The 17,159-nt window shown below is 32.3% G+C and overlaps 1 protein-coding gene across 1 annotated transcript; it reads right to left on the reverse strand.

Moving 5' to 3' along the window:
• Nucleotides 1-7,080: 7,080 nt before the first annotated feature.
• Nucleotides 7,081-12,458, reverse strand: LOC142321861 (uncharacterized). The gene is made up of 3 exons (XM_075360319.1): nucleotides 12,321-12,458; nucleotides 8,242-8,420; nucleotides 7,081-7,453 (listed from the first exon to the last, which is right to left on the reverse strand). Exons 2-3 carry the CDS (start codon nucleotides 8,418-8,420, stop codon nucleotides 7,156-7,158), a joined length of 477 nt encoding a protein of 158 aa, XP_075216434.1. The 5' UTR covers nucleotides 12,321-12,458; the 3' UTR covers nucleotides 7,081-7,155.
• Between the last annotated feature and the right edge of the window lie 4,701 nt (nucleotides 12,459-17,159).

Below are 17,159 nucleotides of genomic sequence, written 5' to 3' on the forward strand. Positions count from 1 at the left end.
ATGATAAGAAACATCATTAACTTATGAACAGCAGTTCATAATTGTTTATAATGATAAAAATGATCAAATTGTTGATAATAAACTTATAATGTTAATCCAAGTTGTTTTAAAAACATATAACTTCCAATAAACATATGTTTGTTTTAAAGTTCCCCAAGAAAATTTAAACACCCATTTCCATTAACATGAAAACGTTGTGTTCTCTGGGCACTTCTACGTTAAAGAGCTTGTGAATGATGATATTCAAAGTTACTTTACTAGTTGACAGATAGGGAAGTTACAGATAATTTCTCTTATTACTTCCTTGTATGAAGTAAAGAAAGTATTGTGATAGAAAAAAACGTTGATTTTCAGAGATCAACGAAAATATCGATTTTTGCAATCCTTGAATCCATTTTGACTAGTTTCGATGTGATGTCTGTATGAAAATATGTACATACCACAAAAAGGATTAGATGTAGGATGTTGAAATTTTAGATTTAGGACTGTTGTAACAGCTAGTTGAACACCTCCCTTTTTGATTGTAAAATCCAAAAATATTTGGATTTTTTATTTTATATTTACTGCAGTAATAAGCCCTCATTGAGAGTTTTTTAACGATATATCATAAGTGGTACTTATTTTCATTGGTTCCAGAGTTATAGACAAATGAAATTATAATTAATGAAATATTTGGATCTTACAAGGGGAGGCACTTGGTTAGAATCTAACTCGATCTACTTTTTTTTTAACTTTCTTTCTAATTTAAATATATTGATTTATTAATAATTATTAACATGTGATTGTAAAAAAAAATTACAATAAATAATTATATTTAAATAACAATAAAAAAAAGAATATCAGACGTTTTTAAAGAAATAAAATTTTATGTACTTTTCATTTAAAAAAAAATGTGTAAACGTAATTTAAACAAGGTCAATATTTACAAGGAATTCATGTGATGTCCACAGCAGATTTATTTGAAAAGTTAAGTAAATGTAAAAATCCATTTTATTTGATAAATATAAATTTTATATCCTCTATTATTAGGAATTTCTTTTATATTACAATTAAACTTACTATAAATTATTTAAATCAAGAAATATGCTAAATAAAAGTTTTTTTTTTACTTCATTGTAAAATAACCTTTACTCTTCATATTTAAATGGAGACAATATGAGCTATAAAATATCTGTTTTGTGCAATAAGCAAATCAATTTTATAGATATTAAAAAAAAAATCTATCTTACTATTTTATTATTTAATCCTGAATGAGATATTACATTCTTCACTGTTCAGACAGTGATGACAATATATAATAAAATCTATCTTAATAAGGTATACTACCTAAGGTATAGATAGCTTTTTTTTTTGTCTTCAGTCATTTGACTGGTTTGATGCAGCTCTCCAAGATTCCCTATCTAGTGCTAGTCGTTTCATTTCAGTATACCCTCTACATCCTACATCCCCAACAATTTGTTTTACATACTCCAAACGTGGCCTGCCTACACAATTTTTCCCTTCTACCTGTCCTTCCAATATTAAAGCGACTATTCCAGGATGCCTTAGTATGTGGCTTATAAGTCTGTCTCTCCTTTTAACTATATTTTTCCAAAAGCTTCTTTCTTCATCTATTTGCCGCAATACCTCTTCATTTGTCACTTTATCCACCCATCTGATTTTTAATATTCTCCTATAGCACCACATTTCAAAAGCTTCTAATCTTTTCTTCTCAGATACTCCGATTGTCCAAGTTTCACTTCCATATAAAGCGACACTCCAAACATACACTTTCAGAAATCTTTTCCTGACATTTAAATTAATTTTTGATGTAAACAAATTATATTTCTTACTGAAGACTCGTTTAGCTTGTGCTATTCGGCATTTTATATCGCTCCTGCTTCGTCCATCTATAGTAATTTTACTTCCCAAATAACAAAATTCTTCTACCTCCATAATCTTTTCTCCTCCTATTTTCACATTCAGTGGTCCATCTTTGTTATTTCTACTACATTTCATTACTTTTGTTTTGTTCTTGTTTATTTTCATGCGATAGTTCTTGCGCAGGACTTCATCTATGCCGTTCTTATGTTCTTCAATTGTTATTGTTGCTGTTTGGTTCCTGTACATGTTAGCAATTGTTCTTCTATCTCTGTATTTGAACCCTAATTTTTTTTAAAATGCTGAACATTTTATTCCAGTCTACGTTATCGAAAGCATTTTCTAGGTCTATAAACGCCAAGTATGTTGGTTTGTTTTTCTTTAATCTTCCTTCTACTATTAATCTGAGGCCTAAAATTGCTTCCCTTGTCCCTATACTTTTCCTGAAACCAAATTGGTCTTCTCCTAACACTTCTTCCACTCTCCTCTCAATTCTTCTGTATAAAATTCTAGTTAAGATTTTTGATGCATGACTAGTTAAACTAATTGTTCTATATTCTTCACATTTATCTGCCCCTGCTTTCTTTGGTATCATAACTATAACACTTTTTTTGAAGTCTGACGGAAATTCCCCTTTTTCATAAATATTACACACCAGTTTGTATAATCTATCAATCGCTTCCTCACCTGCACTGCGCAGTAATTCTACAGGTATTCCGTCTATTCCAGGAGCCTTTCTGCCATTTAAATCTTTTAATGCTCTCTTAAATTCAGATCTCAGTATGGTTTCTCCCATTTCATCCTCCTCAACTTCCTCTTCTTCCTCTATAACACCATTTTCTAATTCATTTCCTCCGTATAACTCTTCAATATATTCCACCCATCTATCGACTTTACCTTTCGTATTATATCATCTTTGTTTAACACATTATTAGATTTTAATTTACGTACCCCAAAATTTTCCTTAACTTTCCTGTATGCTCCGTCTATTTTACCAATGTTCATTTCTCTTTCCACTTCTGAACACTTTTCTTTAATCCACTCTTCTTTTGCCACTTTGCACTTCCTGTTTATAGCATTTCTTAATTGCCGATAGTTCCTTTTACTTTCTTCATCATTAGTATTCTTATATTTTCTACGTTCATCTATCAGCTGCAATATATCGTCTGAAACTCAAGGTTTTCTTCCAGTTCTCTTTATTCCGCCTAAGTTTGCTTCTGCTGATTTAAGAATTTCCTTTTTAACATTCTCCCATTCTTCTTCTACATTTTCTACCTTATCTTTTTTACTCAGACCTCTTGCGATGTCCTCCTCAAAAATCTTCTTTACCTCCTCTTCCTCAAGCTTCTCTAAATTCCACCGATTCATCTGACAACTTTTCTTCAGGTTTTTAAACCCCAATCAACATTTCATTATCACCAAATTATAGTCGCTATCAATGTCTGCTCCAGGGTAAGTCGGTCCCCTCTTTCATTCCTTTTGCCCAGCCCGAATTAACCCACTATATTTCCTTCCTTCTAACATTCCACGCTCCGACTCGTAGAATGTTATTTTTTAATTTTCTGGTGACCCCTTCTTTAGTAGTCCCCACCCGGAGATCCGAACGGGGGACTATTTTACCTCCGGAATATTTTACCAAGGAAGGCGACTCCATTATTCCTATGTGAAAATGCAGAGAGCAACATTTTCTTGGAAAAAAAGCAGCTGTAGTTTTCCATTGCTTTCAGCTGCGCAGTACTCAGAGGACTGAGTGATGTTGATACGGCCGTTTAAGTCATTGTGACTCACGCCCCTAACAACTACTGAAAGAGCTGCTGCCCTCTTTCAGGAATCATTCCTTAGTCTGGCTCTCAAACAGATACCTCTCCGATATGGTTGCACCTTCGGTCCAGCTACTGTGTATCCCTGGCACTCAAGCCCCCTCACCAACGGCAAGATCTCATGATTCATAGAGGAGGGCATAGATAGCAAGCACCTAATTGACTAAAATTAGTCATTTTAACCTCAAATTAAATGTTAATAAAAAAATTTACTACAGTTAACTTTTTTAAATAAATTAAGGGTCCAGCAGTTTCGAATCAAATTATGGGAACTGTTGAATAAAATAATTAGAATTGGATGCTAATTAGGTGAGATCCTAACTTATGTGAGAATTTCTTGTTTTTAACCATAAATGAATCACATAATTTGTTTTACCTCCACAAATTATTCTTAAAGTAAACTGAGAATTAACTTAAATATAATGGCACCATTTAGAAGAACTTGAGTCACAATGCAATTGTTGAAATTTCATTTGAAGAGGAATTGCTGTTTTCTAAATATAAATCTGTTTAAAAGCAACTACTTGTGCCACAGCAACTTCATATTTTTAATAGACAGAGGTTCTGTTACATTAACAATATATGAAAAATGACATTATTGAGCAAGAGAGATCTTGATAGTTACATAAAGTGGTGCCTCTTTGTTCTGCACTATTAAGTAGTACCCCTTAAGTGGTGCACCCACCTTTTTTTTTCTGTTTAGCCTCCGGGAATCACCGTCAGGTATTTCTTCAGAGAATGAATGAGGATGGTATGTATGAGTGCAAGTAAAGTGTAGTCTTGTACAGTCTCAGATCGACCATTTCTGAGATGTGTGATTAATTGAAACCCAACAATCAAAGAACACTGGTATCAACGATCTAGTATTCAAATCCGTATAAAAGAAACTGCCTTTACTAGAATTTGAACGTTGGAATTCTCGACTTTGAGATCAGCTTATTTTCGAAGACCTGTTCACCACTAGACCAAACCAATGGGTTAACTGGTGCACCCCTTTCTTTCTTTCATTTTCCTGTTTAGCCTCCGGTAACTACCGTTTAGATAATTCTTCAGAGGATAAATGAGGATGATATGTATGAGTGTAAATGAAGTGTAGTCTTGTACATTCTCAGTTCAGCCATTCCTGAGATGTGTGGTTAATTGAAACCCAACCACCAAAGAACACCGATATCCACGATCTAGTATTCAAATCCGTGTAAAAATAACTGGCTTTACTAGGACTTGAACGCTGGATCTCTCGACTTTGAAATCAGCTGATTTGGGAAGACGCGTTCATCACTAGACCAACCCGGTGGGTTAACTGGCGCACACCTACCCACATATAAGTTAACAAACCTGTAACTTGTTTAAAAAATAAGGTTTTTAAAAAAAGAAGAGAACAGTGGCTTAACAGATAAAACAGCTTATTTTGGTATGAGTTTTATTATATGCATTTTTACATGCCTTTTTAAGGTGTTATAATTGGGATAATTACCTGGATCCTCAATTTAGTTTATTAATAAAGTTCTATGTAGAAAGAAATGATCACAATTTATTAATAACTAGCTGTACCCGCCACGCTTCGCTGTGGCACATTGTGGTTGCATGGATAAGAAATGAGAAACAAAACAAAGCATATGTTTCATAGAAGTTTAATTTTGCAATACTTGTTGATATACAATATTTTTTCTTTTTCCACTGTCTGCGTAGATATAAAGCCTATCTGGTTTGCCGACTCGGGAACACGCACATGCAATTGTCCATGTGAGAAGCAATCCGCATCTAAATCTAAACCACACAATTCTAAAGATTGACCTTGAGCTTTATTGATTGTGATTGCAAATGCCAATCGAATTGGGAATTGCAATCTTTTAAATTGAAATGGTGTATCGGTTGGGATCATGGGTATTCGAGGAATGAGGACATCTTCACCTTTGAAAGGCCCCGTTAAAATCTTGCTTCCACTACGTTATTCATCAATTTCTTAACTGCAAGTCGCGTGCTGTTAAAGTGTTTTGGCTGATTAATATTCCGCAACAGGATAATTGGCACAACTATTTTCAATTTTAATATGTGTGGTGGCAATCCTGGCAGATCAAGTGATTTTAAAAATTCCGTTGGATAATTAACTACTTCATCTGCTTCCACAACGGTGTCTATCGACTTATATGTAATTTCCTCACTTTGAATGCTGGATTGAATAACATTATTAAGTTGATATACATATTTATTCTTTGCGGCAAGGATAGCTCGTTCACTGAGCCAATCGTGATTTCTATGATTAATTTGAATATCAGCAAATACTTTTTCGATCAGTTCTCCTTTCGATGTTCTAAATTACAAAATTTATCAAGAAATGATATTCGTCTAGACGTCTCATCGACTGCCAGCTGTCCGTTTCCAATGTCCAGTAACTGTCGTGTGAGAATACCTCAGCTGATGGATCAGTTCTGCAGCTCGGGTGGGTGCTGGCATTCCCAATTGACTAAGAACTTTTTTTGCATTAGGTAAACACTTGTCTTCAATATTTATCAATACTTCGTTGTAAATAGCTTCTGTAAATTCAGACAAAAGTGAATATTTAACCTAACAAAGGATTTTTTGGTCAGTATGTAGGGATATTATTTTCTGTTAAATATAATTCAAAGAAATTTGTTACTTAATCAGTTGTGATTTTGTTTACATTGGCAACGGCCATACGGGCTCTTTGTGATTGGTCGTTGTGTTTGACAGCGGCCATCTTGCAGTGATCTGATTGGTTTTCCTTTGTTTACCTTTCCATCTGATATCATCATTCACAAGCTCTTTAACGTATAAGTGCCCAAAGAACACAACGATTTCATATAAATGGAAATGAGAGTTTAAATTTTCTTGGGGAACTTAGAAAACAAACAGATGTTTGTTGGAAGTTATATGCTTTTAAAACAACTTGGATTAACATTATTAGTTTATTATCAACAATTTGATCATTATTATTATTATAAACAATTATGAACTGCTGTTCATAAGTTAAAGATGTTTCTTATCATATTTGGACGATATTTACTAGAAAATCACCCGAACCAAACCAAAATACTACATGTTATATTTATTTTATAAATTTTTAACTTAATTTTTTTTTTCATTGTTGCATATATTTTCTTATTCATTTAATGAGTAAGAAAAGTATGAATTTACTCATTCTTTTAAATAGAAAATATTAATTGTTTTATAAATTTTAAAAACGAAAAACACTTTATTAGAATGAAATGCAAAGTATTATATACCCTTCTTTAAGGAACCACGTATTCTATGTGCTATCTATATTGAAGTATATGACTTTACTGAGGCAATATGATAATCTGGACGGTATTACAGTTCAATTGGGAAAATAGATAAGTAGTTTCTAGTAAGAAAATAATATAAGTGAAATGAAAACATGTTTGTATATATCATCAAAATTTATTCATGAAATTATTTTTACTAATCGATACATTTTTACTTTACTTGTTTGTTGTTAATGTTTTCTAATAATTTGATGAACCGTTCTATTAAACTGGTTAACATTTCCGTAGATTGTTAAATTAAAATTGAGTCCATAACTGCTGTTTGACTTAAAACTGATGACGGTGTAGTTGTATCCAACTCCTCCTTCCTTCAAAGACGGATATCCATTTCTACCTTCGCCTAATAAATCGATGACCTTTAAATAACTAATTGTTAAATTGTTGTAACCGTATGCCGGATATTGGAAATCATAAGTAAAACTTTCATTCCCTTTTCCAACTGCAGCAATTCCACTATGGTATAGTAATCTAGAAAACAAAAGTTAAAAATAATTAATGTTATTGTTCATAAACAGTAATTTTTCTATAAAATATATTTCATTAAAAAGTCATTGATTTCTTTTTTATAGCGTTATAGATGTCTTCCACATTTCTTAGTTGGATTCAGTATGTTTTACACACACACACACACACACACACACACACACACACACACACACACACACACACACACACACACACACACAAATTATATACATATTTATTTATGTTTGTAATTATCTATCTTTAAAATTACACAACAAACTTAATACAACATGAAAAACTAATTTTATGCGTCCCCATCAATTAATATAATAAATAATGTTAGTTAAAATATTTATTAATACAGGCACCAACAGTCTGATGCATAATAATAGTTGCTGATGGATGATAATGAAATTTAAAAGCCTGAAAAATGCCATGCCTTATACGGAATGAATCCAGGAAAGTTCAAATGAAATGAAGGGACATTACAACTCCTCCATAGAGATTGAAGGAGTAGTAGTAACTGCTTAAAAAAGCAATTAAAACAATTTTTTTAAATCTTAGTGGAATATTTTTGATGAATGACTTGTCTGTAATAAAAATTTTTGTTAGAAAAGTAAGTTATATACAATTTTTTTTAAATTGTTTTCAAATGTTTTATAATTAGTTTAACTGATGAGACGACTCATGCATCTAAAACGCATTTCTAATTATAACTAAAAAGAATGCTTAACTATTATTTATATTATAGGATTTAAAAATATTTCTAAATTGATAACACCTGTACTTACACATCTCCACCGGTTAGATTTCCGATAAAAAGATCATGTGTACCATTTATGCTTCCATTTCCGCTGAGTTGGTGATGGAATTTAGGATGAAATTTATATTCACCGAATGCCAAAGGAATCATTACCGCAAATCCGATTAAAAGTATTATGTTTGCTGTCATCGCTTTGGTGAACTCCATCTGAAATAAAAATTGCAATTACACATATATACAATACTTAAATTGTATTACTTTTTTTTTTTTATATGGATACCTTTTCCATTTTGTTTACACAGGTATGTCCAACCGATTTTAAAACAGTTTTATTTATAATGAATTTAACAAAGTTAAATTAAACCAAAAATCAGTAAGAATTCAATCGGTTTGAGCTTCTGCTGCCGTAAGAATGGAAGTCTTAAGGAGAACAGTAAATTTGCAGCCATATAACAGTAATTTTGTTTAAACTTCAATATTTTCATTTCTATTAATTCTTAAACCTTTGTTTCTAATCAAATAAAAGTCGCAATGATATTTTTACTTTCAACCAACAACTGGCTTCACAAATTTTATTTACAGCTAACGATTACAAAATATTATTTTTTTGTTTATAAATTTTAACTGAAATTTTATCCTTTTTTCCATTATTAATTAGAAATATCTTTAATGATCTGAACGTTTTTGTCTTTTATTGTCTCTATTGTCTTTTATCCTTTGCAAAATAATCCCATATCTAAAATTAAAAATACAAGCCTGTGATAAACTTCTGTATATAATGTATGATGGTTTAACTTAGAATACGATGTAAGTGGCCACTCGATAAATTTCTAGAAATTTATCTTGGAGCGTCTTAACTTAGGGCTATTTTTTCAAATACGGGGTGAACTTATCTATATATATTCTGGACAATAATTAAATTAAAAAAATTTACATTTAGTGTACGCCTATTGGTTTATATTTATTTAATATTTGAGTTTTCTCATGGTATTTAATATATGTTCTTGTTTAATCTCAAGTTCAATTAAATTTTTGATTTTTTTAAAAAGTTTCATTATTTTTTAAAAAAAGATTTAACGTTTTGTGACCAATTATCAACGTATAGCTCATATTCTACGTTAACGTTTGGTAAAAAAATAAGACTGGTAAATTTTCTTAACTAATAAGAGCGTTTATCTCAACACATACGACGCATTAAGTGTAGTTGTGTGCCGCCATCGTAGTGTCATTGACATTTTTTAAAACAAATCTCTTTATTTTTCTCCATTTTTTATAAGTATGTTGCAGTTAACAGCGAGACTTACTTCTTTCCATTAGTTTTGTCAGTTTGACAATTCTATTAATATAATATCTTTCTTTTGAATATTTTTTTTTTTTTTTTTTTAATTCTTTGCTGTGGTGTATAAGTTTCTTTCTTTAATTTAATTTTTGAATTAGAATTCGATTAAATAATTTTAAAAAATATCACTTACTTTAAACACTCGTAATAAAGTTTAAAATAATTCATCAGAAAAAAATGTTACATCCCGGATAAATTTCTAAAAATTTAGCTTGGAGCATCTGTATTTAGCGCTATTTTTTCATGAAAGGCGTGAACGTATCTATCATATATTTTCGACGGTAAATAAAATACAAAATTTACATTTAGTGTACTATTATTGGTTGTGTACTAATTCAGTGCACCAATTTTGCACGAGGTTCGGCTAATAAATTTTTCTTATATATGCTTAGCATGGTAATGAAAAACAGATACTGGAATGAAATAAAAAATGAATAAAAGTACAATACCTTAGCTGCAAAATGCATTATTTATTTTTCGCTATAATCCCCATGTACTATTTTTCCAACGTGTGACAAGGTTTTGTCACTGAAAGATTCTGTGGGCTTTCTCGGAACAAAGCGGCCACACCTTCTTTCATCTCATCGTCAGTGGTCACAGTCGTTTCATGTCATGTCATCGTGCGGGGGAGAGCCATCAGAAAGTTTGCACGGTACCCATCGTGCACAGATTTTACGGTAACCCAATTGCTCTATAATATGGCCAACTCGTTCTTTAGATATGCCTAACTGAATAGCGATGCGTTGCTGGGTGATTCACCGGTCACTTTGAAGCAAATCGTCCACCACTTTCGATGTTTCTCGTCGGTCACAGGAACTGGTCGTCCGCTGCAAGATGCATCCTCAATTGTCACTTTACCAGCTTCACATTCGCGAAATTTTAACGCCCACCTATTTACAGTACCCTACAACAGTTTCACTACTGTAAACCGCTTTTAAACGATGAAAAATATTCGTAGGATTTAGATTTTCTGATGTTAAATATTTGATCCCTGTGCGCTGTTTTGACTGTGTTGACAAATTGGCCGTACTCGACTACATTTTAACTGCTACTGAAAATAAACCGAAAAACAATTTCAAATAGAGGGGGTATTTTAGCTACCATCTGCTGTCACGCTAAACTCGATAGTACCTTTTGTCTCCGTGTAGCACGCTAGTGGACAAAGTTTTATCAGCCGAGCCTCGTATTTATCTATTATTCAAAAATGAAATAATAATTATTAATCAGAAAGTTTTCTTAGTCTTTAAAAAAATATTATTTTTTTTATTTATTCTTTACCTTTGTATTTTTCTGGTTATTAAAAAAGCGTTTCACTCAATACCTTTTAGGAAGTTAGAAATTGTGAAATTAGAGAATATCTTTACAATTTATTCAACTTTTTATTACTAGGAGAAAAGAAGCTATTATTTTTGGGAGGTATGATAATTCTTTTATCGAGATTGATGTAATGTTTCGTCAGTAATCTTATGAACTTTTGTATTTAAAAGGAATATATATTTACAATATTATATACTAGTTATATTCTATGTATATTATAAATAACTGAATATTGCAAGTTGAAATTTACTCTTTTTTCAGATAACGAAACGATTAATTTTGGTACTGATTTTGTTTAGATTAGTTTAGAGAGATCTGAAAATATTATTACGGTTTTAGCAATCAGATACTAACCAGTTATCAATAAATTGTGTTAAAATTGAAGTCTTATACTTTTACATAGTGTTTTTTAAATTTTACAAAACTGAAGAGAAAGTCCTACCTTAGAAGTCCTAGAAGTCCTAAATTTCTTCTTATGTTTATAGACAACTTTCCAAATAAAAAATAATAATGATTATGTATATTACTGGAGCCAGACTATTATTTAAATGTAATAATAATTCAAAATGTCATAAATATAAAAGATTTCTACAATTTCAGTCAAAAAGAAATAAAATTTATTTATCTGAATTTTATCGTATTTGGTTTAGATTAATTAATTGGTTTCAGGTTTTTTTTAACCTACCGGGTTGGTCTAGTAGTGATAAACTCGTCAGCGCAAACAGCTGATTTCGAAGTCAAGAGTTCTAAGTTTCAAATCCTAGTAAAGGCAGTCAGTTACTTTTATACGGATTTGAATAGTAGATCGTCGATACCGTCGTTCTTTGGTGGTTCGGTTTCAATTAACCACACGTCTCAAGATCGGTAGACCTGAAATTGTACAAGACTATATTTCATTTTTATTCATACATATCATCCTCATTCTTCCTATGAAGTAATACCATACGATGGTTCCGGAGGCTAAAGACAAAAGAAAGAAAAAAGAGGTTTTTTCTTTCATTTTATTATTTCATTTTTCAACTAGTCACACTTTTCAGTAACGACGTGTGATTAATTGAAACCCAACCGCCAAAGAACACCGGTATCCACGATCTAGTGTTCAAAAGTAAATGAAAGCACGTAAGCTTGCCTTACTCTTGTTAGAATTTGAACCTGAGAACTTTAACTTCGAAATCAGCTGATTTTTGACGACAAGTTTAACACTAGACCCCCTTAGACCTCTAAGGGGTAATTTTTACTTTCGTATATGTTATCAAAGAAAATCATTTTGTTAAATTTATTTATTTTATCGCTAAAATAAAATTAGAAATCATTTTGATTGAAAAAATAAAGGTAATCAACCAACTTTTATTTCATATACAACTGGAATGATTAATAAAATAATAAGAATTACTTTTAATTCTTAACTTCAGCAATTTTTAAGCTATCATATGAAAAATTATAATTCTTACCTTAATGTGTAGAAATAATTATTTCTTTGTAGTATGTTTGCCGTGGTAAAGTGAATTTAATTATTAATGCCCGGTTTATAAATGATTAATTTTATCTTTGGAAAATAAATTATTAACGTAATTACTTTAATTGCATTAGATAAGACTATTATTTTACTTAAATTACACGTACTTTAACTGAAATAAAAAATTTGAAGAAATAACCAACTTGCTCGTATGTTGTCTGTCTATATGATGATCTCATTCACAAAAAAAAATGTTAAAGCGCGCGTAAAGTACCCTAATTATCTATAATTGAATAAATCATTCTAGATACGTGATAATATGTGAATTTTTTTTTCGAAGTTTTAGGGGCATCGACTGCTGTGGTCATTAGCCCCTTTCTAAATCAAGAACAAAATGAAAAATCCTTTTACTTCCCTGTTAATAGCACGAGCGACATAGTAGTAGACTAATCTTGTCATAATAGATCACCCAGAAATATAGTTGTCAGGGAGTAATAAAAACCCTAAAAGAAACACAAAATTACAAGGGTGTAAAGGGTCCTTGTTACTTAAAACCGTATAAAATTGACACTTTAAAACACTTAAGCTTTCAAACCATTTCTTACAAAATGTTATCGATCCTGTATAACTAAATTCACCATCAAACAAAAGAAATTAAAATCTTCCTTTGATCAAAATTCTTAAAAAATTCTCTGTCATTATCGCCTAGGTTATCCGTTAGGCCATTCCGTTTATCCTTTCTTCTTCCGTTTTACTATCATCCTGAAGGTCTCGATGTCGAATTCCAAAGTATCTGAATCCAGGTAGATGGAATCTTCACATCCTTCACCGTAAATCGTGGAGGATATCTTGCATCAAATGACGCGATCAGAAGTACATCACAGTTGAGACTGGATGCACTCACTGCTAGAACATGTGGGACGGCCGAACTACTTGCCCTCTCACCCAAAAGGCTTCCGCGATTTCGGAGGCTCCATTGTTGCTTTTTTCTAAATCTTACTTTTCCAAAATCATTATTTCTGTTTTCACAGATCCCTGATCTGGGATTTTTTTTCAATCTGTACTTTGGCTGCAGTCTTCTTCATTGACTTAAAAGAAGCTGCAGGAGCCGCAGCAACCTGAATATAGGATGTAAACTTCGGTGATCGGCTCAACAAGAAGGTCAACAAGATTTCTGATCGATATCAATAAAAATAAAACCGTAAATCTGTTGCTTCCCAATATTATGTCTAAACATAATGTTACATAATTACGGGCTTTTGCACCAGTTTTTATAATATTGACATTTCTTTAGAAATGGATTGTAGGGTTTTAAGTGGCAATTGTATGTTTAATACACTCCTGTCACCTTCTGTTCTTTTCGGGTTTTAATATTCTATGACACTCCTATTTTCAGGATAATCTCTTTGATAAGAGTGGTCTTTTGATATGATTGCTATATTTGATATGGGTGGGAAAGTTTTAGATTGAGATTAGGGCTAAGGATCATAATAGTCTCCGTTATCCCCCCAAAAAAAAAAATTATTTATGTATTTTTTCATTAAAATTTTAAACATAATTTAATATTTAATTAGCTACAATTAACTAATTAGGTGCAGGCTATTTAAATACTTTGTAATGCGTTTTTGCGTGAAGCTCGATAATTAAGACCCGTTTCCGTTCTTATAGCACAAGGTTCAGAAAAATGACAATCCTCTGCATATAGGTTAAGTTTTGTTAGATTATGCTTATTATTTGTAATTACATCCATATAACATGAACAATTACTTGTACGTTGTGTAAAAAACCACAGTGGAGAAAAAAAATAGAAAAGACCCAACTTTTCTTCATTTTTTATGAAAAATTTCAGTAACGACAGTAGATTCACAGTCAAGTGATCTAGGCAAAATTTTACCTAACATAGTTTAAGATGTAAATTATTTGTTTTCTCATGTAAATTATTTGTTTGAATTCACCTAGTCTATTTACAGATTTTTCCCTTTTGACAAATTGCTGTAATTTTTTTTCATTAAGCTTAAGTAAACCGTCCGGTAGGCCCATTTGTATGCTTACGAATGTCCAGTTATACCTAAGATGAAAACTAGCTTCATAATAAATAAAAGTGATTTTTTATAAATGTGATTTTTATGAATGACAAAGAAAAATTCTTTATTTCTAAAACTCATTTACAAAAACCTAGTGTTTATCTCTTACAGATAAAGACTAGTAAATTTTACTTTATTGTACCAGGAAAAAACTAACAAAGCTTTCCGGTGATGTGAATTTCTTTTATGAGAAACAAACAAAATCAGAGTACTTTCGGGCACTACTTGTTAAATACTACAGTCAAGTTATATATATATATATATATATATATAACTATTGATATAGATTCTCAAATTTTAAGTGAAAAATTGGCGCGCGCACGCACACACACACACACACACACACATATAATTATATATATATAACTAGCTGTACCCTGCCACGCTTCGCTGTGGCACACCGAAGTTTCTGCGACGTTTATCAATTGATCGTTTCTTCGATGGAGAACAATATCTCTGGAACTGATCTCCGACTATGACTACTTCGTCTATAGTTGGAGCATTATATCTCCGAACATGTTCTCCAGCGGGCGTTTTGTCTACGTGAATGACAATCTTGTGGGTATCTGATGGCATCATATCAATTGCCGTTTGAACAAACGCACCTAATTGTTCCTAATTGCTGCGAAATAATGGGTCTTCATAGCGAGGTATATATTCCACAACGTGCATCGACTTCATCTCTATCATCACCAATTAAGTACTTTTGAAGGAATTTATGGTCACTACCTGAGAACGGGAGCAGGGAGCCAGCTTTGTGATATATTTGCCCTTTGATTTTTAAAGTTGGCATGAATTGAGTCGTCATGATTTCCGCACCAAATGACGTAATTTGGAAGCTAGAGTTATATTTCCTGATGTTCAATAGGAAATACTTCGATTCAGCGATAGATCCAACAAGTAGAGTTTTCAATGGCTCTGGTGGTGGCAGACCTGGCAGTAGGTACAGACATGACTCATCTGGCCAATGACAACATGCCGACTTGAACTATAATCAACAGCTGGATTGTTCCGGAACGCAAGACGATTGTATTGCAGATTCAGATCAGCTGTTCTTTGGCTTCGTGTTTCAGCTATCCTCACCCTGTCGCGTTCATTCCGTTGAGAACGAACCAAATCTGTTGCTGCAGAACGCGACTGACGTGCTCGCAATCGTGCATCCTCAAACCAGGCTGCTCGTCTTTCTGCCGGTGCCACGTTACGTATCTGGATGGTGCTTAGTCTGTTCCTCTCTCGTACGGATGCCCGCTCTTCCTCAGTCATATTCGAAAGCCGTCTTCTTGATCCTTCTGTGTGGCGAGTGCAGCGGCCCAAATTCGATTTTCTGCAAGGCATTATTTCGGCTTTCACTGGAATACAAGGAAGGGATAAGATTATAACCTCTTATGGCTCTCACAGCATTACAGAAAGAACAAAAAGTTTAATAACGAATAACTTTCATTTTGAAAAGGCCAAAAAAATTTATTTAACGTTTTTTCACCTATCTCTCATGGTTCTCATAGCTGCAGCTCGACAACAATGAGACACAGGACAGACAGTATTGAAAAGTGGCTAAAAATTAATAATATTAACTAAATACATGAATTTAAATAAATAAGTAAAATATTAGTTAAATGAAAAAGTTAAATAATAATTATAAAAAATTAATATTTTTTCTGACCTTCTCTCATATAAAACATAACCTCTACTTACGATTTGGTGAAAGGCGCAGCTCAATCACGACACGATCTCACAGAAGTACCTCGATTAAAGTGAATATTTAATTCAGATTGTATAATAATCTGAATCAGATGCAAGTGGATACGTTTTTTTTTTGTTAATAAACAAAGTAATTGGGAATAGATATTGTTTTACATGTGACTGCGGTTGTCGGTAGCTAGTATGGCGATTGTTCCCCTCGCTTCCGGCAGATGACGCAGTCACTGGTACACAGCTGACCGTTAAAAAACTGTTTTCGCGGTTGCGGGTATGTGACTGATGCGAAAAATATCTTTTGTGCGGGTTATATATTGTGCTAAAATTGAGCTCAATCGGTGCAGAACATTTTGAGTTTTTGAAGCGTACACAATCGAACTTAACATTTTTATATATAAGGATTTGTGGGCTGCGAAGGAAAAAGCCTTAAGTCGTGCGAAAAAACACATCATTTTAAATGCTTACAAGAGCAGAGTAATGCTTACAAATTACAGAATAATCAAACGGCGTTGATTTCAGATATTAATAAACTGCTAACGTAAGTAGAAGTTGTGCTGCTTCAGTGTACAACGTGATTCTCGAGTATGAATCTACTAATGAATTACGGTCTCCAAAGAAAACAATACCCCACAGGTCAATTGAGTAAAAGGTGAAATTTTGATAAAAACGCGATTCGTAAAAAATTACACGAATTTGAAATATTTAGAAATAGTATATATTTAGAAATAGTACGCTTCTTATCATTAAACGAAAAGAATTCCAGCCGTGTTATAGAAAAACAATGATATCAAAATGTGGCTTAGTTCAAAAGGAATAATTTTTGAAGTGGTTTAAGTTAATGTTCAATCATTGCAAAGGATTTCGCGTATTAAAAATAATTATAGTCCGTATAAAATTGGTTTGACACAAAGCGCCATATTGGTAAGTCGTGTTTTTATTCGGCTCCTAACGAATATGTTTGCCAGCCTCCGTGGCGCGAGTGGTAAAGTCTCGGACTTTAATCCGGTGGTTCCGAGTTCGAATCCTAAAAATAGATAAAAACAATCTTTGATGTG

Source organism: Lycorma delicatula, chromosome 3, assembly GCF_047948215.1.
Source record: "Lycorma delicatula isolate Av1 chromosome 3, ASM4794821v1, whole genome shotgun sequence".
Classification (NCBI taxonomy): Eukaryota; Metazoa; Arthropoda; class Insecta; order Hemiptera; family Fulgoridae; genus Lycorma; species Lycorma delicatula.